This window comes from Crotalus tigris, unplaced genomic scaffold, assembly GCF_016545835.1.
Source record: "Crotalus tigris isolate CLP2741 ecotype Arizona unplaced genomic scaffold, ASM1654583v1 scf7180000017782.1332974, whole genome shotgun sequence".
Lineage (NCBI taxonomy): Eukaryota > Metazoa > Chordata > Lepidosauria > Squamata > Viperidae > Crotalus > Crotalus tigris.
The window spans coordinates 780,841-806,370 of NW_024096632.1; the positions used below are offsets into that span (position 1 = coordinate 780,841).

Below are 25,530 nucleotides of genomic sequence, written 5' to 3' on the forward strand. Positions count from 1 at the left end.
TCACTCATGTCCTATATACTTCCTGTTGGTATTATTATAAGGAAGTGCCCTTAAAGAGCATTTGAAAACTGTCTTTAGTACAGAAAGTAGCAATCTGGGCTGTGATGGGTGAATTTGAGAACTTGTCAGTCTGCTTCCACGTGTGATTTACAGGGCTGGTTGTCACCCGTAAAGCCCTACACAGCCCCAGACTAAGATTTAGAGTTCAACTAACATCTGAAGTGGACATTTTCACTAGCTGATCCTATTCTTTGGAACCCCTCTGGATAGAGTCCTAATCAGCATTGTCTCTTAGGCTTCAGGAAAATATTGAAGACTCACCTGTTTTGCCTGGCACAGGAAGAGGGTGTATTATAACTGAAGGTGGGGTCTGCAGTCCAGTGATACTTATATTATCTACTTTAAAATCTTTTTTATTTTTTCACTTTTTATTTGCATTTGAGATTGGGGATTATTGTTTTATTTTATGTTGACACTATTAGCTATTCTGGGTCTCTTTAGGAATCAGCAGCATAAAAGCAAAGTAGAATAAATAAATAAATATGCTCAAACGTGGACTCCATTAGGCAGGCTATATAAAGGTATCTAGGGAAGTGACCATCATCTTGCAAAATTATTTGGGATTTATTTCATTTCAATTTGCAGTTTTTCAGAAAGTAGACAAGGTTCCTTGTAATATGATTTCCTTCACCTGTAGGCTAGTTCCATGCTCCATCTGTCCTCCAGGTGGCTGAGGATGTGACTATAATTAGATTTGAGATGCTAACCTAGTGATTTGCATAGATACGGGATGGTATCTTCTGTCTCAGAGGCATTGATTTTTTACCTTCTGAAGAAGACATCACTTACTCCAATAATGTTGGACTATTCCAACCTACTCTCCACTCCTCCTTTTTAAGGTAGATTGTAAAGAAAGTGATTGGACTGAATTGCAGAAAATTTTAGATGAAGAGGATGATTTTGATCCCTTCTCCTCAGATGCCAAATCTGGGTATGGTATGGAAATTGCAATGTGAGCCTTTTGGACTTGTTTTTAATTATACTATTTGACCTTATTTAGATTTTTGTTTTTATGAATGTATGTAAGTAAGCTGGTTAGCATCTAGTGGGTTAGACTGATGTACCCATGATATAATAAATAACTATTTGGTAATGGCATTGGAATAAATGCCAGAATTAGTAATCCAGGTTTACTTCTATTTGTCAAGAGTTTAGGTCTGATTCAAAAGACTTTTGTCATCACCAGCAGAAATGATATACAAATCCCAAAATTACAAGAAATACAGTTCAGTTCTTTATAGTTTGTGAATCTATTATTAATATCAACATTTCCTATATTTAACTATACTGTTAATGCAGAAATTAGCAATAGTGATGTATATGTAAAAGTTAAAGCGACATAAGGAGTGGGGAAAGGGCAGAAGTGTCAATAGAATTTTGAATATATACCAAGAAAGATGACAATTAGAACACAGACTTTTTTTTACATAGACCTAAACTATTTAATAATAATAACAATAATAGAAGGGACTTTTGAAGTTTTCTAGTCCAACCCTCTGCTCAGGCAGGAAACCCTATACCATTTCAGACAAATGGTTGCCCAGTCTCTTCTTAAAAACTTCCAGTGTTGGAGCATTCAAAACTTCTGGAAGCAGGTTATTCCACTGATTAATTGTTCTAACTGTTGCTTGTTACTTTCTCCTACTAATGGACCATGTTATGTATTAAGAAATTCAAAGGGTCTGTTATAAAGAACGGTTAACTGATTGCTTTATTTGAATCATAGACTGTCTGTCTGTATAACTTTAAGCCTTGTGTTTTAGGCGGGAATGAGTACTTTAAACTGGCCGCCGCCTAGTGGCAGTCCATATAAATATAAGTCAAGCAGCTGCTAGAGCTTGCTTCTGTGTGAACCTAATAAAAAGCTGTTAATTCAACTCCATGTCTTCAATGTCTCACTGTTCCCACTACACAACAGTGGTGACGAGAATGGGGTATGCTGCTAGGAAGAAAGTCACTAAAAGGGGTAAGACCAGACATCAGAGCCCTGGTTGGAAACGCGTTCCCCCCTTCTGCCTGCCAGTACGCAAATGCTGGAGGTAGCACGTTCCTTGGGACCTGTTCCTAGGAATCTTCCTAGAAGCCCTAGCAGAATAAGACATTGGAGACGCAGCAACAGCCAAAGTTGGCAATCTTTCAGAGTTCGATATAATGCACCCCAAACGATGGAGTTTATATGTCTCAAGAGTAGAAAACTACTTCAGAGCTAACCAGGTCAGAGAAGATAATTTAAAAGCTGCAACCTTGTTGTGCGTGTGTGGCCAAGTCACCTTTGATATAGTGGAAAACTTAGTCACTCCTGCTTCCTTGGAGTCAGTCACCTTTGCTGACTTGAAACGAAGACTCAAGGAGCACTTTGAACTGAAACTGTCCATCACTGCATACAGACATGCATTCGAGCAGAAAGAGCAGCAGCCAGGTGAAACCATTGCTGAATTCGTGGCGGCCCTACACCAAGCGTCCCGGCTCTGCGAGTTTCCTGACCTAGAGGATAGGCTCAGGGACCGACTGGTATGTGGCCTGAGAAGCAGAGACTTACAGCAAAGGCTGTTAGCTAAAGAGACTCTGACATTCCAGGATGCACTGAAAGAAGTGATGGCAGAAGAGACAGCAGGTGGAGCCATCAAGACTTTACATCCCTCAAAGAATTTCCCCAGCCAGACAGCTGTGCATCATGAAGAGTCAGAGAGAACCGAAGACCCAGACATTGACATTGAGATCGACCAGGTGCAGAAGATCCCAGAAAGAAGACAGCGGTCGCTTGACAAGGCAGCCTTCTTCCCTAGCTGTCAGGGCTGCGGTGGACGACACCAGTGCTCAGAATGCCAGTTCCGCGCAGCTGTGTGCCGAGCATATGGCAAACAAGGCCACATCGCTACTGTCTGAAAAGGTCGCCAGAGGGAATCGCCACACAAAGACTTCCCCAGGAGAAGTAATGGGGCCCCAGGGCAGAATAGAGTAGGATTTTGCTCTGAAAGAAGGAGCATCCTCAGAACTGAAACCCATCACCCCTAAAAGAAAAGCTTAGACTAAAAGTCAAGCTGCAAGGGCCTTCCACTCTCCATGGAACTTGACATTCGATCAGCAGTGTCTATAATTTCCTATAAGACTTTTAACTTCATCTACAGAAATGGCGGAAAATTAGTCAGACTCAAGCCGTCAGACTTAGTTTTGACAGATTTTCAAAACTCCCGCATAGCGGTTAAAGGAGAAGCTACGATAAAAGTGACATTCAAAGAGTTTGAGGGTCCCCTAAGTGTCATGGTGGTGGAAGGCCAGCGAACAAGCCTGATTGGCTTAGACTGGTTTGATGCCCTGGGCATCCATGTGACTGGCATCAACAGAACCCAAACAGCGGATTTGGTAGCTGTCTGCCAGGAGTTTGCGGACATATTCAGTCCCAATTTAGGGAAGTACAAAGTACACTGCTCTCCACCTTGATACCACCGTAGCTCCAGAGTAAAGCCTCGTAGAGTGCCTTTTGTCCTTAAGCCCAAGATTGATGCAGAGTTAGATAAGCTCATTCAACAGGGAGTCTTGCAACCCATTGACAGCTGTGTGTGGGAAACCCCCATTGTTACACTGGTCAAGCCCAGTGGAGAGGTGCACATCTGCACTGATTATAAGTGCACTATTAATAAGGCACTTCAGCAGCATGCGTATCCGGTACCTGTAGTTAGCCACATTCTGGCATCTTTACAAGGAAGTTGCTTATTTGCAAAGCTGAACCTGGCACAGGCTTATCAGCAACTGCCTGTGGATGACGCCTCTGCTGAGGCTCAAACAATAGTTACCCATAGAGGGGCATTCAAGGTTAAATGCCCGCTGTTTGGGGTCAGTGTAGCCCCAGGGCTCTTTCAGAGTGTGATGGAATGCACGTTAAAAAACATTCCAGGTGTGTGTCCTTATTTCGACAACATTTTAATTACTGGGGAGTCAGCAGAGATACTTGCAGAACCTTTAAGGGCTGTTCTTCAGCGCTTCCGCAAAGCGGGGCTAAAGCTCAAAAGGGAAAAATGTCAAATAGGAGTCAACTCCACAGAATTCCTGGGTTTCTGGATTGACGCTGCCTGAATACATCCAGCTGATTCAAAGCTCAAAGCTATTTTACAGGCTCTCAGACCAAAGTCAAAGGGAGAGCTGCAGGCATTCCTAGGGCTATTTAACTTTTATCATGCCTTTCTACCTGAAAAGGCTGCATTAGCAGAGCCTCTACACAGGCTCTTAGATAAAAGGGCACCATGGCAATGGACTAGCGCCCACGAAAACAGTTTCAAAGCAGTCAAATTACTGCTGTCATCAGACTCTGTGTTAACACATTTTAACGAAAAGCTGCCTATCAGTATTGCATGTGATGCATCATCATACGGGATAGGAATAATTTTGAGCCATATAATGGCAAATGGGCAGCAAGCACCCATAGCTTATTACTCAAGGACACTTTCCCCTGCAGAAAGAAATTATGCTCAAATTGATAAGGAGGCTTTAGCCATAGTTGCAGGAATAAAGAAATTCCACAATTTCCTTTATGGTCACCCTTTTATGGTCTTTACAGACCACAAGCCTCTTCTAGGTCTGTTCACTGCAGACAAGCAAACCCCTCAGAAGCTGTATCCAAGGATGCTGAGGTGGTCAATCTTTATGGCAGCCTACAATTACAGGCTAGTCCATAAGCCTGGTAAGGAAATGGGTCATGCTAACACACTCAGCAGACTCCCGCTGCCTAATTTAGAACCAGACCCTGCACCTGCTGCATGCATCTTGTCAATTCAGGATTTGCCTGAATGTCCCCTTCATGCTGGGGATGTGGCTGCTGAGACAGCCTCTGATAAAACTCTCAGCCAAGTTTTGAACTGGGTGCTGAGGGGGTAGCCAGTAACCAATCCTGGAACAGAGTTTCAGAGCTTTATTAGAAGATAGGACGAGCATACAAGGGATGTATTCTATGGAGGAGTAGGGTTGTAGTCGCACACATGCTAAGGGAAAGAGTCTTAGAATCTCTGCATGAGGGACATCCTGGAATAGTCAGGATGAAGGCATTCACGAGAAGCTACCTGGCCAGGATTGGATAAGGATATTGAGGCTCAAGTTAAAGGATGCCAGATTTACCAACAGTCCAGACCTGACATGCCTCAAGCCCCAGTACATCGCTGGGAAACCACACAAACTCCCTGGTCTAGGATTCACATAGACTACGCAGGACCCTTCCAAGGACAGGTGTTCCTCATTGTAGCACCTGCCTCTTCTAGGACTACTGCCAGGACTATCCAGAAACTGCACAGAATCTTTGCCACACACGGCTTACTCGATGTAATCGTATCAGATAATGGGGTACAATTTACTGCTGCAGAATTTCAGTCATTTCTAAGGATTATTATGATTAGACATACCACCTCTGCCCCATTTCACCCGGTCTCTAACGGCCAAGCGGAAAGGATGGTCAGGATAACCAAAGAAGCACTTAAAAGACTAACCAGGGGTGATTGGTGTTGTGTCCTGGGCTTGAGAAGAAACTCAGCAAGCCCAGAAATGTAGCAAATGGTCCTGGGCAACTTAAAAGCTGCACGGGACCAGACTGGTTGGTGCTGGTCTTGCGCGCAGGCGCAAGGCGTGAATAAAGGGGATTTATGATTCGATGTGGGGAAAACTATAAAAGGCCTGCAAACCTGTTGGGTTGTTGAATGGTAACATGGAACAAACAAAGAAGAACTTGGTTAACAACTTGTGTGTCGCTTCAATGCCATGAACCCCAATACACAAAAGTGGCGACGAAGGTGGAATGGCTGCAAAGAAGAAGACAACTCGAAGAACCTAGCCTCTACAAAAATTGCTGGAAGCTGGGAAGTCGGCACCCAGATCTGCACTCATCTGCCAGTATGCAAACGCTGGAGGTGGGCTTGGCAAATGGGCCTCTTCCCAGCAGGAGTTGCAGCGAAGCTAAGAGAAGCCAAAAATGTCGAAGATCAGCCGGCTGTCCGAATTCGATATGTCTCACCCAGAGCTTTGGAACTCTTACTTGGCCAGGGTGGTAAACTACCTGCGAGTTAACCAGGTTTGAGAAGACGGTTTGAAGGCAACAACCCTGGTGTGTGTCTGCAGTCAGGATACTTTCGACATGGCCGAAAATTTAGTAGCTCCTGCACCACTTGAGTCTGTAACCTACAGAGACCTGAAGAACATGTTGAAGGATCACTTTCATCTGAAGCTATCTGTAATTTCTTGGAGGCACGCTTTTGAGCAGAGGGACCAGAGGTGAGTCTGCTGCAGAATTCATCACTACTTTGAGACAAGCTGCCAGGCCTTGTGAATTCAAGGACCTGGAAGAACGATTAAGAGACCATTTTGTCTGCGGCCTTAGAAGCAGAGAGCTGCAACAAAAAATCTTTGCCAAAGTCACCTTCCAAGATTTCTTGCGTGAAGTTGCAGCTGAAGAGGCAGCAGGCGGCACTGTGAAGGCTTTGAGGATCGCGAGAAACACTCCAGCAATTGCAACTGTCCATCGAGAGGATGCCCAAGAAGTTTAAGATCCGGACCCGGAGGAAGAGGTGGACCGACTGCACCAGCCTGCAGCACGACGGCTGTGAGAGAAGCCAGAGAAAATCCCAGCAGCTCTTCAGTGTCTCAGATGCGGTGGACGCCACAAGCGAACAGACTGCCGGTTCCGCTCCGCCATTTGCCGGGCATGTGGTAAGCAAGGCTACATTGCCTCTGTCTGTTTGGGTCACCAGCAGGTGCAATCTTGGGAAGAATTGTTTCAGAAAGGTACCAGGGTCCCCAGCCAACACAGGGTGGGTTTCTGCGCATTGCACAGGAGTATTCTGAGGACAGGGACACACAAACCACTTAAGAAAAAACTTCGCATTGACATGAAGTTGCAAGGGGTTACCTTATTGATGGAGTTGCACACAGGGTCCGCTCTAGTTGGCCTCCGAGTCAGACTCAAGCCATCGAATTTAATCCTCACTGACTTCCAGAATTCCAAAGTCAGTGTGAAAGGAGAGGCTATGCTCAAGGTGCAGCGTAAGGCTTTTGAGGGCTTCCTAGATGTGGTGGTAGTTGGGGGTGAATGTACAAGTCTTATTGGACTCGATTGGTTTGAGGCCCTTGGAATCCAAGTGACTGGGCTTCACAGCATGCAAACATTGGACCTTACAGAAGTTTGCAAGGAGTTTGCTGATGTGTTTAGCTCAAAGCTTGGCTCCTACAAGGGGCCTTCTATGTTTATACCCAACTATCACGACCCTCAGGATCAAGCCTAGAAGGGTGCTTTTTGCCCTCAAAAGCAAAATAGATGCAGAGCTGGACAAACTGCTCCAGCAGGGCATCTTAGAACCTGTGGACTCTAGTCCATGGAAAACCCCCATAGTAACGCCTTTAAAGGCTAATGGAGAAGTCTGCATATGTGCAGACTGTAAGTGTACACTGAATAAAGCATCGCAACAGCACGCATATCCAGTGCCTGTGGTGAGTCACATTCTGGCCTCCCTTAAAGGGAGGCACCTTTTTGCAAAACTTGATTTGGCACAGGCCTATCAACAGCTACCTGTTGATGAGGCAATTGCAGAGGCCCAGACAAATATAACACATAGAGGGGCCTTTAAGGTTAAAAGACTGCAGTTTGGGATTAATGTAGCCCCTGGCATATTTCAAGGTGTCATGGAATGCACACTTCATGGTATTCCTGGGGTCTGTCCCTATTTCGATGACGTCCTCATTGCTGGGGAGTCATCTCAAAATCTTGCTGAAAGATTAAGGGCTGTCTTGCTTTGCTTCCGCCAAGCAGGCCTTAAATTGAAGCAAGATAAATGCAAAATAGGAGTCACTTCCACTGATTTCTTAGATTTCAGGATTGATGCTCAAGGCATCCACCCTGCTGAATCCAAGTTTCAAGTGATTCAGCAGGCCCCAAGTTCCAAGTGCAAGAGTGAGCTGCAAGCTTTCTTGGGGCTTTTAAACTTCTATCACACATTTCTCTCACATAAGGCTGCAGTGGCAGCCATTACACTGACTCTTAGACAAACAGGCTCCATGGCAGTGAACTAAAGTCCAAGAAAGGAGTTTCAATGAGGTTAAGGCCTTGCTCTCTTCAAATGCTGTTTTAGCCGATTTCAATAAGCAACTGCCTGTGTCCATCGCATGTGATGCATCTCCTTATGGGGTGGGAGCAGTACTTAGCCACCTGAAGGCTGATGGGACACAAGTCCCTGTAGCCTATTATTCAAGGATTCTGCAGAGCAGAATCACACTCAGATTGACAGAGAAGCCTTGGCCATAGTGGCTGGCATAAAGAAATTCCATGATTTCTTATATAGCCGCCATTTCACGGTCTACACAGACCATAAGTCTCTGCTGGGTTTATTTACTACTAACAAACAGACATCACATTATTTCCCCACGTATGCTGAGATGGTCAATTTTCCTATCAGCATATGATTACTAACTCATTCACAAACCTGGAAAAGAGATGGGCCATGCTGACAGCCTCAGCAGATTACCTCTCAAACAAATAGAGGCAGATCCTGGCCCTGCTATTCACATTCTCTCCATTCAGGAGTTACCTGAATCTCCTCTCAATGCTAGGGACGTGGCTGCAGAAACTGCCACTGATCACTCACTCACACGCGTACTAACATGGGTCTTGTCAGGATGGCCTGACACATGTCCAGATGCTGCGTTTCAAAGCTTCTGGCAAAGAAGGCACGAACTATCTACATTTAAGGGGTGCCTGTTATGGGGTAGTAGAGTAGTTATCCCAGCCTCACTGAGGTCTAGAGTCTTGTCCTCTCTGCATGAGGGACATCCGGGCATTGTACGCATGAAAGCACTTGCATGCAGCCATCTTTGGTGCTAACAGTCACAGCCTGAAATGCCTCAGGCCCCTGTACACAGGTGGGAGGAGACACAAACCCCTTGGTCAAGGGTACATTTAGATTATGCTGGGCCCTTTCAGGAGCAATTCTTCCTTATCTTGGTAGATAGTCATTCCAAGTGGCTAGAGGTTGTACCTGTCTCCTCCACTACTACTGCTAGGACCATCCAAGTTTTGAGAGGAATCTTCACTACCCATGGGCTTCCTGATGTCCTCGTCTCTGACAATGGACCCCAATTTACTTCTTTTGAGTTCCAGGCTTTCCTACAGGCCAACTTGATCCAGCACGCAACATTAGCTCCTTTCTACCCTTCAACCAACGGGCAGGCCGAACGGATGGTACGCACCACCAAAGATGCACTCAAAAGAATCACACATGGTAGCTGGCATCACAGGTTAGCAGATTTTCTTCTTGCATACCGCTCCACACCATGCACGGTCACTGGCAAAAGGCCAGCTGAACTCCGCTGGGGTTGCCTCCACATCACGAAGTTGGACAGACTGCACCCAGACCGGGTGGCTTCACAGGTGTCATAGACGCGGGCACCTAGGAGACTTCAGGTGGGTGATCTGGTCTGAGCAAGGAACTATGGTCCTGGATCTCTCTGGGTCTCAGCTGTTGTCTGCAAGATCTCGGGGCCGCTATCATATGAAGTGACCTTGGGAGATGGCCGCATCCTTCAGAGGCATATTGACCAACTGCGCTGGCAGTTGTCCCTCGACATTTCTGCTCCTGGCTCTGCTCTTGGGGGGGGGAGGAGGACCAGGAACAAGGTCATACTTCAGGTCAAAATCCTGGGAACCAGGCTTACTGTGCCTGGGGATTTCCGCAGGTTGTTGTTGATGCTCCAGTGGAGAAGCAAGGGCATCCTCACAATTCAGTTATTGCTCCGAACAGGGAGTCACCCCGGGGGGTGGCCTACGCATCCGCAAGTGCTCCGAACAGGAATTCTCCTGAGAGGGGGTTTGCCATAGAGGCGGCTCCTGACTCTGGCACCTCGGCCACATACTTGGGAGACTGGAACTATTGGGGCACAGCTGCAATGCAGCTCACGTTTGAGACTGGTCGCGGGCTCAAGGGACAATGTTCCCAAGAGCAGCCCATGGTGGAAGAGGAGAACTCTGCTCCACCATTGGGCTTGGGGATTTCCTCACCTCTGAGGGAACCTGTCTGGAATTCAGGAGACTCAGCCAGTCCGCTGTGATGGGGGTCACCTGTCATCCATGGGCATTAAAGTCCTGGTCTATTGAGCCCACCAGACGGGCCGGTAGGCCAGGCACCATTAAGTAAAAGTCCTGATCTGCAGACAGATCAGGCAACCTCTCTGACCTTGCGTAGGTCGCAAAGGACTAAGGCCCCTCCCAAGCACCTGGGAGATTATGTGAGGTTTCTGTCATCACACAGGAACCTTGCTGGTCTATAACTGGGTGATGGGGATCTACACTTGGTAGAGTGTAAATACACTAATTATAATTTTGGAGAGCATTTTGTTTAAGTTAACCTTATTATTTTATAAAGGTATTTGGCCTGTGTGCTGGGCAGAAGAATTCCACTTTTCCCTGCCAGGAAACAAATGTACTTTTGTGTATAGTTGTGTGTTTTATCTAGGGGGGAGGGGTGTTGTATCCTGGGCTTGATGAAGAAACTCAGCAAGCCCAGAAATGTTGTAAATGGTCCCGGGCAATCTTAAAAGCTTCCCGGGACCAGACTGGTTGGCGCTGGTCTTGCGCGCAGGCGCAAAGCGTGAATAAAGGGGATTTATGATTGGATGTAGGGAAAACTATAAAAGGCCTGCAAGCCTGTTGGGTTGCTGAGTGATAACATGGAACAAATAAAGAAGAACTTGGTTAACAACTTTTGTGTTGCTTCAGTGCCGCGAACCCCAATACACAAAAATTGGCATCATAGATTGGCAGACTTTTTGCTCTGTCAACACACAACTCCATGCACAACAACAGGTTGTAGCCCAGCAGAGCTGAGATGGGGACGTTGGCTGACCACGAAGCTGGACTGTCTCCATCCAGACAGAATCGCAACAGAGACAGTGCAGCCCAAGCTACCGAGGAACTTGCAAGTCGGCGACTGAGTTTGGGCAAGAAACTATGGTCAAGGGGCACTGTAGGTGGTAGCTGTGGTTTGTAAGGTATCAGGACCACTCTATTATGAAGCGGTCCTGGAAGACGGGCACATTTTGCACCGCCACATCGATCAGCTGCGTCGGCGGCAGGCTAATCTAACCCTTGCCACCAACCAAGAAGAGAGCCGAGGGCTGCCCGACAGCTGCAGCACGTCTCAATCTCCAGAGTCCTGCAGAACTCAAAGAGACATGCTGGATGACTCAGCTGTGGGTGAGTCGCTACCGACTGAAGGAACAATGCCTGCAGATCAGAGCTTGCTGGAGGACTTATTTCCCAGCCTTTCAGGAACTGTTCCACTCACAGACAGGTGTACAGGTCTACCCGAACAGACCAACCAAAAGGAGACCAGTCTACCCGGCCAGCAAAGACAAACAGGGACTGGTCTACCTGGCCAGGCAAGGCAAACAGAGACTGGTCTACCTGACCAAAGCTTTCAAAAAGACTCCAGTCTATCCAGCCAACTGAAGGTAGACTGGGAACCTCAGGCAGAAACGAGGTGATCGAAACGATCGCGGAAGCCACCTACTTATCTAAATGAATATGTTCAATTTATGGATATGTATTGATTTAGGGCAGTGGTTCTCAACCTTTTTAATGCCGCGACCCCCAACCGGTCATAAGTCGAGGACTACCCAACTGGTTGTAAGTCGAGGACTACCCAACCGGTCGTACGTTGAGGACTTTCCCTGCCCAGGAGCACCACGCATGCGTGGTGCCACCCCTTGCGCCGGCCGAGGTGTAGCTGGCAAGGGGCAGCAACGGTGCAGGGCGACCACCGGCTGGGCCACCAGCTGGCCCAACTCAAGGGAGGTAAGGCACCTGCCAGGCCCCACGCGCGCCAGCAACCCTCCCTGCATCTACTGCCTCCCACCTCCCACCCCTGGCCCTCTTTTACTTACATTTTTAGTAGTTGCTCAGCAGGGAGGGGTAGAAACTTCCAGACAGCTCGCCTTCGCTGCAGACAACTTGCAGCACCGTTTGCAGAATGGGACTTTTGGCGGGCTCAGCAGGCAGAGACAGCCTGGACAATTCCTATTGGCTTTTGAAAGCTAATAGAATTAGACTCTATTCAAGAGAGTCTATTCTATTGGCTTTCAAAAGCCAATAGAATAAAAGGGAGTAGCACAACTAAGGAAAAGGGGGAAAAATGGCGGACTGCATTGTTTGTTGACCCCCATGAAATAGTCGTTTGACCCCAAATGGGGTCACGACCCACAGGTTGAGAACCGCTGATTTAGGGGGAAGGGGTGTTATGTATTAAGCAATTCAAAGGGTCTGTTATAAAGAACGGTTAACTGATTGCTTTATTTGAATCATAGACTGCCTGTCTGTATAACTTTAAGCCTTGTGTTTTAGGTGGGAATGAATACTTTAAATTGATTTGCCACCACCTAGTGGCGGTCCGTATAAATATAAGTCAAGCAGCTGCTAGAGCTCGCTTCTGTGTGAACCTAATAAAGAGCTGTTAATTCAACTCCGTGTCTTCAATGTCTCACTGTTCCCACTACACAACAGACCAATCATTTCCTTAACTTTTTTCCTGTTTTTTATATGTTGAAAGAAGCTTTTTTTTGTTATTTTTGACTTTTATCGCAAGTGTTAGTTCATTTTGCGTCTTAGCTTTCCTCTTCATCTTTGCAGGCTTGGGCTATTTGCTGATATTCTGCCTTAGTTATGTTCCCCTCTTTCCACTTTTTATATTTGTCCTTTTTGTCTTTCAATTTATCAGAGAGTTCTTTATGTAGCCATGCTGGTTTCTTTTGAGAGCTGTTATTTTTCTTCTTCATTAGTATTGTGCTAGACTGGGTTTTTATAATCTCGCTTTTCAAAATTTCCCAAGCTTCTTGAGTTATTTTCCCCTGGAGGATTCTCATCCATGGAATCCTTTCCAAGCTCTCTCTAAGTTTATTGAAATTAGTTCTTTTAAAGTCTAAGACTCTAGCTTGACTATGTTCTATTGCTTGTGCTTGCATAATATTGAATTCTAATATTACATGATCACTTTCCCCGAAGGGTCCTGTGGCTTCAACACCTTCTATCATATCATTTCTGTTAGTGAGAATTAAGTCCAATATGGCTGATCTCCTAGTTCCCTATCTAATCTATGGCAGAATACCCAAATCATATGGACAAAAGTACTAAATCACTCTTGATACTTTTTTTTTCCTCAGCAGGGCTTAATTTACAGTTGATATTATGTTAGAAGGAACCTAGCAAGAAGAAAATCTCCTGGTGTTAGATATTGGGGTTGGTTCAGGACCTTGAATCGTAAATCCTTGTATCACTGTCATATAGAGAGCCATTTTGGTATAGTGTTAAAGGCAGCATACCTTCTTCATAGTATGATACCACAGTATCATATTTACTGATTTATGTGGAAATCACAGTGAAACCTCCTAAGTCCTGAAGAATGAATCTGAGAATGATCCATCAAATATATGAAGACAGGAGATGGAAACTAAAACTTCCTTCAATACCTGGAGCTCTTTCAGTTCTGAATTAATATCAATAGTTAATGACCTAAACTATTACACAGAAATGTTCACCAACTGCACACGGCTTGCTTTCAGCCTCACAACATGCTTTGAATATTACTAATCTCATATAGCATGAATTGTCAATATATCACAGCAACTTGAGGACAAATTGGCAATTCAGCATTTGAAGTACTTGGCATTCTGTGATATATTTGTTCAATACTTTAGTTTCAGAGACAAAAAAGGTGCTTTGGGGGAAGGCAAATGTTGCATCTGTCTGAAACTCTTTGAAGTGGATACACCTCTTCTAGGGATGATGCCAATTTCAGTTTAAAGAGTTGTAAACAGGTCCCTGCTCAAAAGCACCTACATGCCTCCATATCTGAAGTTTTGAATAGTCCTAAAAGGTACACCAATAAAAGAATGTGCTACTATGTGCAGTAAATAATTGAATATGTAGCACAAAACTTACCTACTTGCTATTGGTTTATCCCAGTCATCATCACTTAACCCTGTATCATGGAAGGAGTTGATTCGGGGCCTATTCAGAGGAGACAAACTACCCTTTTGTTTTGGACCTCTCCATTCAAAGGTATTGAAGTTGTATCCCGAAGCCTGATAATTGGGACCTAAAAAAGTAACCATATGTTGATTACAGGTGATTATGTAAAATTAAAAAAAATGCAATGTGAAATTTATTCTTCCATCCATTGTATGATTTAAGTCATTATTTATTGAACCAAATATATGTGGATTATAAGAATCAGCAAGAATTAACTTGTGGTTATATGCCTGAACTCTCTTGGAAGGGCAAACTGAAATTATGTGATATTCTTAAAAACAATCTTATCATGAAGAACATGATATGCTTCCATTTAATTGCTCTCATTTCTGCATGTCATATGCAATATACTAAGAAATCAATGCTATTTGAAATCTATTCATCATATAGAAAGTATGGGGAACTTTTATGGGAACCACAAACCATTCAACCAGAAGACAATATTACCAGAAGTAGTGGGGACCTTCCCTTCCCTTCTGTTCCCTTTCCTTCCCTGAATGGAAAATCTCTGAGAGGGAACCACCTCAATTTCTACACTTAAAGAACCCTTCTGGAATGGCTTAAAATATAATTTTAAGCCCTGATGGTGCTAGTGGTTTAAGGATGGGAGAGGCTTGCCTTTTAAAGGCCACTTCCTCTCATTTCTTTTTACTTTTTTAAAAAGGAAAAGATTATCCTGCCAAAAGTAATCTATTTTACAATTTCAATGTACTATGACAAAACAAATAGATTGAGGATTGTCTACCTTGATCTATTTATGTGGTTTGTTACTGTATAGAATAGACAGAGACGTACATTTTATTTATTTACTTCTAGGCAGCTTGAACAAAATACAGTATACAGAGAGTTTATGGTACTTAGTCTGTTTGCTCTAATAGAGTTTCCAAGTTCTTTGTTATTGTATTGCTCCTGTTATTCCTATTCAATCATTAGAATTACATTTCATTACATTTCTTTTCCTAGAAGTGTTTTGCCTGAATGATGTTCAGCATGACGGTTATATCACATCATTCAGAGATGTTTCTGCTATTTTGCTGGCCCCGTTCAAATCCTTTATTTAATTATTTCTGATCAAATTAATATTTTTTTCTGTGCATATATGACACACACACACACACACACACACACACAAACATACATACATAATATACAGGTAGTCCTTAGTTACCAATCACAAACATTTGATACCTATGTCCAGTTCTCAAAATTCTGGCTATTGCACTATCCACATGGTCATGTGTTTGTGATTCTAACACTTCAAAACCAGTGTTTTTAGATAGGTACTATTATATTCATTTCCTAACTACATATTTAAAAATTAAATATAATAATAATAATAATAGTAGTAGTAGTAAAGTTGGAAGGGACCATGGAGGTCATCTAGCCCAACCCCCTGCTCGGGCAGGAAACCCTACACCATTTCGGACAAATGGCTGTCCAGTCTCTTCTTAAAAACTTCCAGTGTTGGAGCATTTACTGCTTCTGGAGGCAGGCTGTTCCACTGATTAATTGTTCTCACTGTCAGGAAGTTTCTCCTTAGTTCTAGGTTGCTTCTCTCCTTGATTAGTTTCCACCCGTTGCTTCTTGTCCTGCCTTCAGGTGCTTTGGAAAATAGCTTAATTCCCTCTTCTTTATGGCAGCCCCTGAGATATTGGAATACTGCTATCATGTCCCCCCTTGTCCTTCTCTTCGTTAAACTAGACATACCCAATTCTAGCAACCGTTCCTTATATGTTTTAGCCTCCAGTCCCCTAATCATCTTTGTTGCTCTTCTCTGTACTCTTTCTAGAGTCTCAACATCTTTTTTACATCGTGGTGACCAAAACTGGATGCAGTATTCCAAGTGTGGCCTTACCAAGGCATTGAAGAGTGGTATTAATACTTCACGTGATCTTGATTCTATCCCTCTGTTAATGCAGCCTAGCACTGTGTTGGCCTTTTTGGCAGCTGCAGCACACTGCTGGCTCATATTTAAGTGATTGTCTACTAGGACTCCGAGGTCCCTCTCACAGTTACTACTATTGAGCATGGTGCCACCTATGCTGTACTTGTGCATTTGGTTTTTCTTGCCTAAATGTAGAACCTTGCTTTTTTCATCACTGAATTTCATTTTGTTAGTTAGTGTCCAGTGTTCAAGTCTGTCCAGATCCTTCTGTATCTTAAGCCTGTCTTCTGGAGTGTTGGCTATTCCTGCCAGCTTGGTGTCGTCTGCAAATTTGATGAGTTCCCCATCTATCCCTTCATCCAAATCGTTGATGAAGATGTTGAAGAGTACTGGGCCCAGAACAGAGCCCTGGGGCACCCCACTACACACTTCCCTCCATATAGATGCAGTTCCATAAGACAGACTCTTTTGCAAGTTCAGTTTATCAGTGATAATCTTATTAAATTAAATATGTTTAAACATAGCACTTGGCACTTATATTTATATACAGCTTCTTAGTACTTCACAGCTGTTATTGAAAACTGTTCTTACTTAGAAAGCCGCTTGACATCTTAATGACAAAGGGATGAAGGAGAAATAAAAGGGCAACAAAGCAATGGTTTTTTTTATGCTCCCCTTTGGCAGTTTACAATACATCTTTACTAGTCAAGTTGAAAAAGAACAATGAATGGGCCTCAGATGTTCATATTAAAGAACATCTTCAATGTGTTCTACATCTTATATTAATCTAAGCTTAAAGGATAAATCTGTTTAGCTATGGGTGAGCTATGTACTAGTCACTGAAGGCTCTTAATATATTGATATATGTTTAAAACCTGGTTAACTGAATGCAAGAATTAGCACATTAAAACTGTGCAGCTTTAATGAGATTTCCACAAGACAGTTAAAAGGTGAGTTTGCCTCTCAAACAAAGCAAGAAGGTTTAATAGCTCCACTCCTGGTGTTCTCATATTAAGTACATCAGAATAAACAAATGATCCCTACCTTGGCTTCCATAACTGTTATCCATTCCAGAGCCATCCCATGATTCTACAGCACTGTCCACACTTGGGACAATCATGGAATAGATTTCAGATAGCTTGCCTGGTTTTTGTGTGGTGGCTGTATCATCTTTAGCATCACTTAATTCATTTGTATGATCAGAGGGAGAAAATTTCTTTGGACTTGATGCTGATAGAAAGGAAGAAGTGTTATACATTCATTATAAATTTAAATTTAAATATACATTCAACTTAAGTGCATAGAAAGCAATTTTTCCAATAGAAAGCTTAGACAAACAGATCTCTTCCACATTAATTATATCTATGGAACAATGGAAAGGCCCTCTCCCCTTATGACTCACAGTTGACTTGATGGAATCAAGTATCTTATAGAGATGTATAACACATTCAAATAAGATATATCACACTGCTTGGGAGCACAAGCAAAACAACTCTTTTGGAACCATTAAAGCAGCTAGATCTTTAACAAGACTTGTGCAGTAGCTTCAGAGTTTCTGTCAACAGTCTCCACATATATATGTATGGCCACTTTGCTTTGATGGGAACAACCATGGGGAGTTGGCTAGAAGCAGCTTTTGAAGTAGCTATGCAACTTTCTAAAGCACATAGCTGCTTCAGTGTTTCAAGTAGTTTTTTGGCATCTGTGCATGATAAGGAACTTCTTTCAAATGCTTTAAACCAGAGGTCCCCAACCTTTTGGGCACCAGGGATCTGCTCCATGAAGACAGGTTTTTCTGTGGACCAGAGGGGGCATAGTTTTGCGTGCTGCCTGCATCCCACGGATGGGGCTTTGCTTGTTTGTGCGGACCAGTTGCTGGCATGTCACAGCCCGCTACTGGTCCATGGACGGGGGTTGGAGACCCGTGCTTTAATCAGTCTTATTTTCTTTGTAGGTGTATGTATACACACACACACACACACACACACACACACAAACACACATATGCATGCACACACACATATATATGTAATATCTGCAGCAGCTACACAGAAACACAGTTATTATACCAACCATTTTAATCAATCTGAACAACAAATGTTATTAGAACTCACAATAACTAATATCTATAATTAATATCTGTCTATCAAAAGCAACAATTCAAAGAGCCAAAAGTTAGTGTAGCATAATGAATGTAAGGGTGACTGTTCTCTTTTCAGAAAACTGCGGTGAAAAATTAGGTGTATTTGCCTGAGATTTTTGGGTAATTCTAATTCTACTGTTACTGGATTTATGATTCTTTTAATTGGAAAAGGTCCTATATATTTTGGTCCAAGATTTTTACAGGGTTGTAGGGTATTTTGTAGACAAATATACCATTTCTCTTATAATGAATGGTGTGGGTTCAACTCTTTTTTTATCTGCTTGTGCTTCGTATACTTGCCTAGCTTTGTCTAGGGCTTTTCTAACTATTGGCCAGGTGTTTTGTACTTGTTCTATCCATTCTTTCAGTGATGGGATTGCTGGTTCATTTGGGATTAGTTCCGGCATGGGGTTGAAACTTTGACCAGTAGCTATTTGAAAAGGAGTGTAACCTGTGCTGGAGTGGACTGCATTATTGTAGGCAACTTCAGCAAAAGGGAGTAGGTCCATCCAATTCGACTGCTGGAAATTAATAAAGCATCTTAAATATTGCTCAAGTACTGAGTTAGATTTCTCTGCTTGACCATTCCCTTGAGGATGACGACTAGATGTCAGTCCCTGAGTGGTCCCTAAAAGGGATAAAAATTCTTTCCAAAATGCAGATGTAAATTGCACTCCCCTATTAGATATGATGCATTGGGGTGCCCCATGCAATCTGTAAATATGCTGGATGAAAAGTTTCGCTAAGGCTTTTGCGGTGGGAATCTTTTGGCAAGGGATAAAGTGCACCTGTTTGGAAAACAGGTCAGTGACCGTCCAGATGACAGTGTTTCCATTGCTTTCTTGTAATTCCTCTATAAAATCCATAGCTATTTCCCTCCAGGGGGCTGAAGGATTTGCCACTGTTTGTAACAGTCCGGGCGATTTCCCTTGCAACCTCTTTGCAGTTGCGCATGTTGGGCAGCTGGCCACATAACTTTCTATGTCCTTTTTCATGGATAGCCACCAAAATTGCCTTTTAATTAAGTGTAATGTTTTTACAAATCCAAAATGGCCTGCTGATTTTGTGTCATGGCAAAGCTGCATGAATGTGACCCTCTGGGTGGTTGGTATATATAACTTTTCCCCCAACCAAGGCAGTCCATCCTTAATTGTGCACACGTGTCTATTTTTCTGGAACCATTCATCTGTTTCCAAAGTTTTCCAGAATTCAATTCCGGCTTGGCTACCCAGCTGCAGTTTTAATTTAGCTTGGGCTCTGGTAGTTACTGGTGCTGCCAGTTGTGATTCCACCATAAGTGGTTTAGAATTGGTGGCTCGCATGCTGTTATATTGGGGCATGCAAGACAGTGCATCTGCCAGGAAGTTATTTCCCCCCAGCAAGTGCTTGAGCGTAAAGTTGAATTGGTGAAAATGTTGTGACCTGCGGGCTTGCTTGTGGTTGAGCTTCCTGGGTGTTTTCAAGGCTTCCAGGTTTTTGTGGTCTGTCCACACCTGAAAAGGGATTTTATTCCCTTCAAGGTATTGGCGCCACGTAAGTAATGACCAACGTATCCCGTATGCCTCTTTCTCCCACATGGGCCAGCACTGTCCGTTTTGGTGAGTTTCTTGGATGTATATGCACAGTGTTGCAATAGCCCTTCATTGTTTTCCTGTAATAGTACAGCCCCCACTGCCACATCACTTGCATCCACTTGTATTATGAAGGGCTTATCGATGTCTGGATGCCTCAGTACTGGTTCGGCAGAAAAGAGTCTCTCTAATCTCTCAAATGCTGCGTGGCATTCCATTGTCCATTTTAGTGGCTGGCTGGGTTTCACTGAGGATTCTCCCTTCATTTTTACTAAGTTCGTGAGGGGCATGGCTATCCAGGCAAATGAGGGAATGAATTGGCAGTAAAAGTTTGCGAAGCCCAGGAAACTTTGCAGCTGCTTCCTTGTGTGAGGTGGTGCCCATTCTAGTACTGCTCTGACCTTCTCTGGGTCCATTTCAATGCCCTGTGGGGATATACGATAATCCAGGTAGTATATTCTTCCCTGGTGGAATTTGCATTTCGATAATTTGGCATATAGGTGGGCAGCTCGCAGTTTCTTTAAAACCACTCTAACTAGGTTGACATGTTTCTCTTTGGATTCGGTGAAGATAAGGATGTCGTCTAGATAAACCAGGACTTGCTTAAATAGATGCTCCCTTAGTATCTTGTTGATTAATTGCATAAATATTGCAGGACCCCCTTGTAATCCAAATGGCAAAACTTTGAATTGGTAGCACCTCATTGGGCAATTAAATGTGGTTTTCCATTCATCCCCTTCCTTAATTTTAACACAGTAATATGCTTCTCTTAGATCTAGTTTAGTAAAAATTCTTCCTTTTGAGAGATGTGATAACATGTCCTTCATGAGGGGTAGGAGGTATAAGTTGCTTTCGCTGATAGTATTCAATAGGCGGTAGTCCATGCATAAGTGTAAAGAGCCGTCCTTTTTCTAAGGAGGACCGGGGCAGCTACTGTAGGCTTGACAAGTTCAATAAACCCCTTTTCTAGGGCAGCTACTGTAGGCTTGACAAGTTCAATAAACCCCTTTTCTAGGTTTTTTATTTATGAATCTTTCCATTTCCTCCTTCTCCTTTGGGCTCATGGATTATAGTCTGGACTTCAGGAGTTTTGCCCCTGGCTTGAATTCTATGGCACAGTCCATGGGTCAGTGAGGGGGGAGCTCATCCGTCCTCTCCTCACTGAAAACGTCAGCAAGATCTCTGTATTCCTCTGGTATTTCGGGCAGCCCCTTTTCTTCTCCCATGGATGCTTTTTCCATTCTTAATTTTGGTAGATCCCCTTGGGGTTTTAAGTCCGTAGGGTCCCCCTTCAGGAAATTGATTTATGCCATCCTCCAATTTACCCAGGTGTTTCATTTCTTTAACCATTCCAGCCCTAGGATCATTGGCATGCCATGCCTAGGGTCACTACAAACGTTATGTCTTCCTCATGGTTTCCCAGGGATAGGTGGACTGGTAAAGTGGCTAGGGTGGCTGGTACCCCCCCTGCTATGGACCCATCTAACTGGCCGAATGAGATCGGTTGTTTCAGTCTCCTCATCGGGATGCCCAAGTTCCCCACTAGCATCGGGCTAATGAGGCAGCGGGTGCAGTCAGAGTCTATTAAGGCTTTCACTTTGACAGCTTCGGGCATGGAGGGAATTAATATAGTTTTGAGGATGGGTGCGATGGATGCACTTACCAGAGGTTCACCCTCCGAGCTGAGGCGTCCACCGGCCCTGCGGTGTAGGCTGGAGTTCCTTCCCCACATTGGGCAGAGGTTGGGGATTCCACAGCCTCTATCACTCTCATGGCGGGTTCTTTTGGCTTAGCTGGGGACTTCCCGGATTTACAGGCTGGTGATCTGTCTGGGTTGTGCTGGGGGGCTTTCGAGTGGCATTCTATAGCCCAATGCCCCTCTCTCCCACATTTGAAACAGCCTGTTGGCTTCTTGGCCATAGCTGGTGGCTTTGCTGGCTTGTATGTCAGCTCAGGCGGCGAGCAGTCCCATGGTTTTCCTTGGCAGTGCCTCTTCAGTAGGTCGATCTCTGCTTCCTCTGCCAGGATGTACCATTCGTCGAGTTGGTGTGGGTCCCCCTGGGACAGGCAAGTGTCATACAGGTTGTAATTTAGGCCGTCTTTGAAATGGCTAAGGAGGATGTCTTCCGGCCAGTTCAGCTTGCTGACAATGGCCTGGAATTCTTGCGTATATTCGACTACCGGGCATCTGCCTTGCTTCACCGTTTTGATTCTTTCGCGGGCTTTGTGATCAGCCAGGGGTCCTCAAATCGCCTTCTCAGATAGGACATGAAATGGTTGAAGTCATTGAGCTCTGGGCATCAGAATTGTGCAAATTCACCACCCAATCTGTGGCTGGTCCGTCTGGGCTTTGTCACTATGGATATGTTGCCCATATTCCTCCATGTAGCTGAGGACTTGGGTTAGGAATTGAATTTCGCGTCCAGTGGTGGGAGTCTTTGAATGGATTGGTGCCTTTGCCGTTGGTGGTATTGCCTTCCATCTGGATTGCCATCTGCGAGTCGGCGGGGAGTGGGGGCTGCTGAAGTGATCACTACTGGACCAGCGGATGTCCCCAGAACTGCAGGTTCCAATTCTCCCTCAGTGTCTCTCCAGCTGCAGCTTCAGGTGCTGGTGTGGCCGTGGGGCTCAGAATTCTCCTCCCCTAGAGAGCCGAGGGTTCTTTTTATCAGGTTGATAGCTTTCTCTAGGATCCAGTTTGAGTGCTGTGCCCAACTTCCTTCCTCTTCACTCACGTGCAGGGATTTCTCCATCTCCTGCATCCATTCTGGTTGGTTGGCCCTCCGTCTCAGGATCACCTTTCTTGATCTCTTTTCCCACTCGCCTTTCTTTCCAATGCCCATTGACCACCGAGGTTTGTGGTTATGCGTCTCCACCCCCTCTTCTCCAGAGGAGTATGACATTTCAGATCCCAACAGCTGGCAGGTTTTCGGTTGGGAGAAAGGCTCCCTCTCCATGGGGATTTCTCCCTTCCCTGCCTCGTCGTCTCACATTGTAGTTTTTGCAAAGTCCCCTGGCAAGGTTCTCCCTTCCAGGTTGACTATTACTGCAGATCCTATCTAATTTAAGGACCCACTTCAATCCACATCTTAAGACAGCAGAACTCTTGGAAACGGTTTCTTCCAACAGGAACTTTTATTAAAAAAAACTGATAGAAGGCATGATAGACAGCATCTGAGGGATTCCCTTACAATTTGAGGTTTTAAAGTGTCCCTAAGCAGCCCCCCCACCCTGCAGTTCTTTTAGGTGATTCAAACCGGCAGATTTCTAGCTGTTAACTCCAGGAAAGATAACATCAATCTGGCTCCGTTGGCACGATCATTCAAAATCTCCTCACACAGATCCCAGATGCTGCATTTCCCCCCCCCCCCTTTCTCTCGCTGGCCGGTAAGGAGGAGAAGTTCAGAGGGGCATAGGATGAAAGGCAAATGGCTACATTGTTATGGTTAGCAGACCCAAAGCAAATCAACAAAAGGTAACTTTTTATAAAAATTTTCCCTCAAATTTTGAGCCTGTGTAAATTTAACATTTCTAATCCAAATTACCTCCCATAAATCCAATGAAATCGGTTCCTGAATATTCTGAGCCCATTTAATCATACAATCTTTTACTAACTCTGTTTCCGAGTCCAGTTTTATTAACTCATTGTAAATTCTTTTAATATGGCCATATTTCTGATCCTTAATCTGAATTACCAAATTTTCATCTACTAAAGTAATTCCCACTTTCTTATCTAAAGTCCACCTCTGCACTATTTGCAAATATTGAAACCACGATTGTAAAATATTTTCTTGCGTTAACACATCTGAAGACTTTAGTTGCCAATCAGTACCCGACCAAATAAGTAACTCTTTGTATGAAATGTTATCAAAATTCACCCCCTTAGAAACCCCCTGAATTGCTTGTCCAGGAATCCCCCAAATAGGTATTTTATAATTTAACTTATAATAATATTTCTTCCAAACTCAAAGTAGAGCATTTCTTAAAATGTGTGACTTAAAGACCCAATCTACTTTCTTATCAAAAATTAAGTATGCATGCCAACCATATAATAAATCCCACCCTTCAAGAACAAGAATATTTTTATTTGTTAAATTAAGCCAATCACTTACTAAAGTTAAAGTGGCCGCATCATAATATAATTTCAAATTAGGTGTTTTAAGTCCACCTCTTTCTCGAGCATCTTGTAAAATCTTAAACTTTACCCTTGATTTCTTCCCACCCCAAATAAATTTATTGATACCCTTCTGCCACTCATCCAAATTAGCATCCTTCTTTAAAATAGGTATCATCTGAAACAAAAAAAAAAATTTTGGTAGAACATTCATCTTTACTACTGAAATTCTCCCCAGTAACGATAGTTGCAGTTTTTGCCAATCATTTAAGTCTTTTTGAACTTTAACCCATAAGCGTTCATAATTGTTCTTATACAATTTTCCATTAGATGTTGTAATATATACTCCTAAATACTTAACCTTATTAACTACTTCATAACCTGTTGCTTCAGCTATAAAATCTTTTCCCTTCATAGACATATTTTTCAAAAATATTTTAGTTTTATTCTTATTCACCTTAAAACCAGAGACCTGTCCATACTGTGCTAAAATTTCAACCAAATCTTTGACCGAATCTGTTGGATGGGATAACGTCACAACCAAATCATCAGCAAAAGCTCTCAGCCTGTAATCAATCTTACTTATTTTTATTCCTTTTAATCTAGATGAATCTCGGATTTTAATAAGTAAAATCTCCATTGTTAATACAAATAACAAGGGGGATAAAGGACAACCCTGTCTTGTACCTTTTCCTATTTTAAATACGTCTGTTAATCCCTCATTAATTATAATTTGTGCCGATTGTTGCTGATATATGGCGTTGAGGGCACACAAAAATTTATCTCCAAAGTTCATTTCCTCTACGGCTTTCAATAAAAATTTCCAATCTAATTGATCAAAAGTTTTCTCAGCATCTATAAATATTAAAGCAGCAGGGATTTGGTTGTTCTTATCCAAATACTCTATTAAGTTAACAATTTGTCTTACATTATTTTTCATATATCTTCCCATTATAAATCCAGATTGGTCCGTATGAATCAATTGTTTCAAAACCTGCATTAATCTATTTGCCAATATCTTTGCAAAAATCTTATAATCTGTATTTAAAAGAGATACAGGCCTGTAATTTCTAGGTTGGGACAGATCCTGGTCTTCCTATGGAATCAATGATATGAAGGCCGTTCTCCAAGATGGAGGTAACTCTGTTCCGGACAAGATATCATCAAAAAGTTCCTTTAATGGTTCTATCATTTCTTCAGATAGCATCTTATAATAAATTGCTGTTAGTCCATCAGTACCTGGAGTCTTGCCAACCTTCAATTGTTTAATTGCAGAAATAATCTCTTCAGAGGTAATTAAACCATTAATCCCATCACGTTGGTCACTTGTAAGCCTAGGAAAATGTGCTTCCTGTAGATATTTTTCTATATTTGAAGTTTGTATAATTTCACTAGCATATAACTTTGAATAAAAATCTAAAAAAGACTTTTTAATCAAATTTTATTGATAGACTTCTTTACCTTTATAAATTATTTTATCTATAATCCTCAATTTCTGTTTCTTATGTAATTGATAAGCCAACCATCTACCAGGTTCATTTGCATTACAAAATGTATTATGTTTCACATACCTCAAATTAGTTGCCATCTGATCCGCTAATAACATATTTATTTATTTATGAGACTTATATACCGCTTTAAGTGCAAGCACTCTCTAAGCGGTGTACACCAGTAAGCAATGTATATATATATTTACATTGCCCCCAACAA

At 43.2% G+C, this 25,530-nt stretch overlaps 1 protein-coding gene across 9 annotated transcripts in view; it reads right to left on the reverse strand.

The window, feature by feature from the left end:
- GRIP1 (glutamate receptor interacting protein 1) overlaps positions 1–25,530 on the reverse strand; it is a 562,796-nt gene that overhangs the window by 23,967 nt on the left and 513,299 nt on the right. For all 9 annotated transcript variants that reach the window (XM_039342266.1, XM_039342264.1, XM_039342261.1 and 6 more), the window contains 2 exons: positions 17,037–17,222; positions 14,018–14,174 (listed from right to left, as the gene is read on the reverse strand). In XM_039342266.1, coding sequence (XP_039198200.1) covers positions 14,018–14,174; positions 17,037–17,222 — 343 coding nt within the window. The remainder of the gene's footprint in view (positions 1–14,017; positions 14,175–17,036; positions 17,223–25,530) is intronic.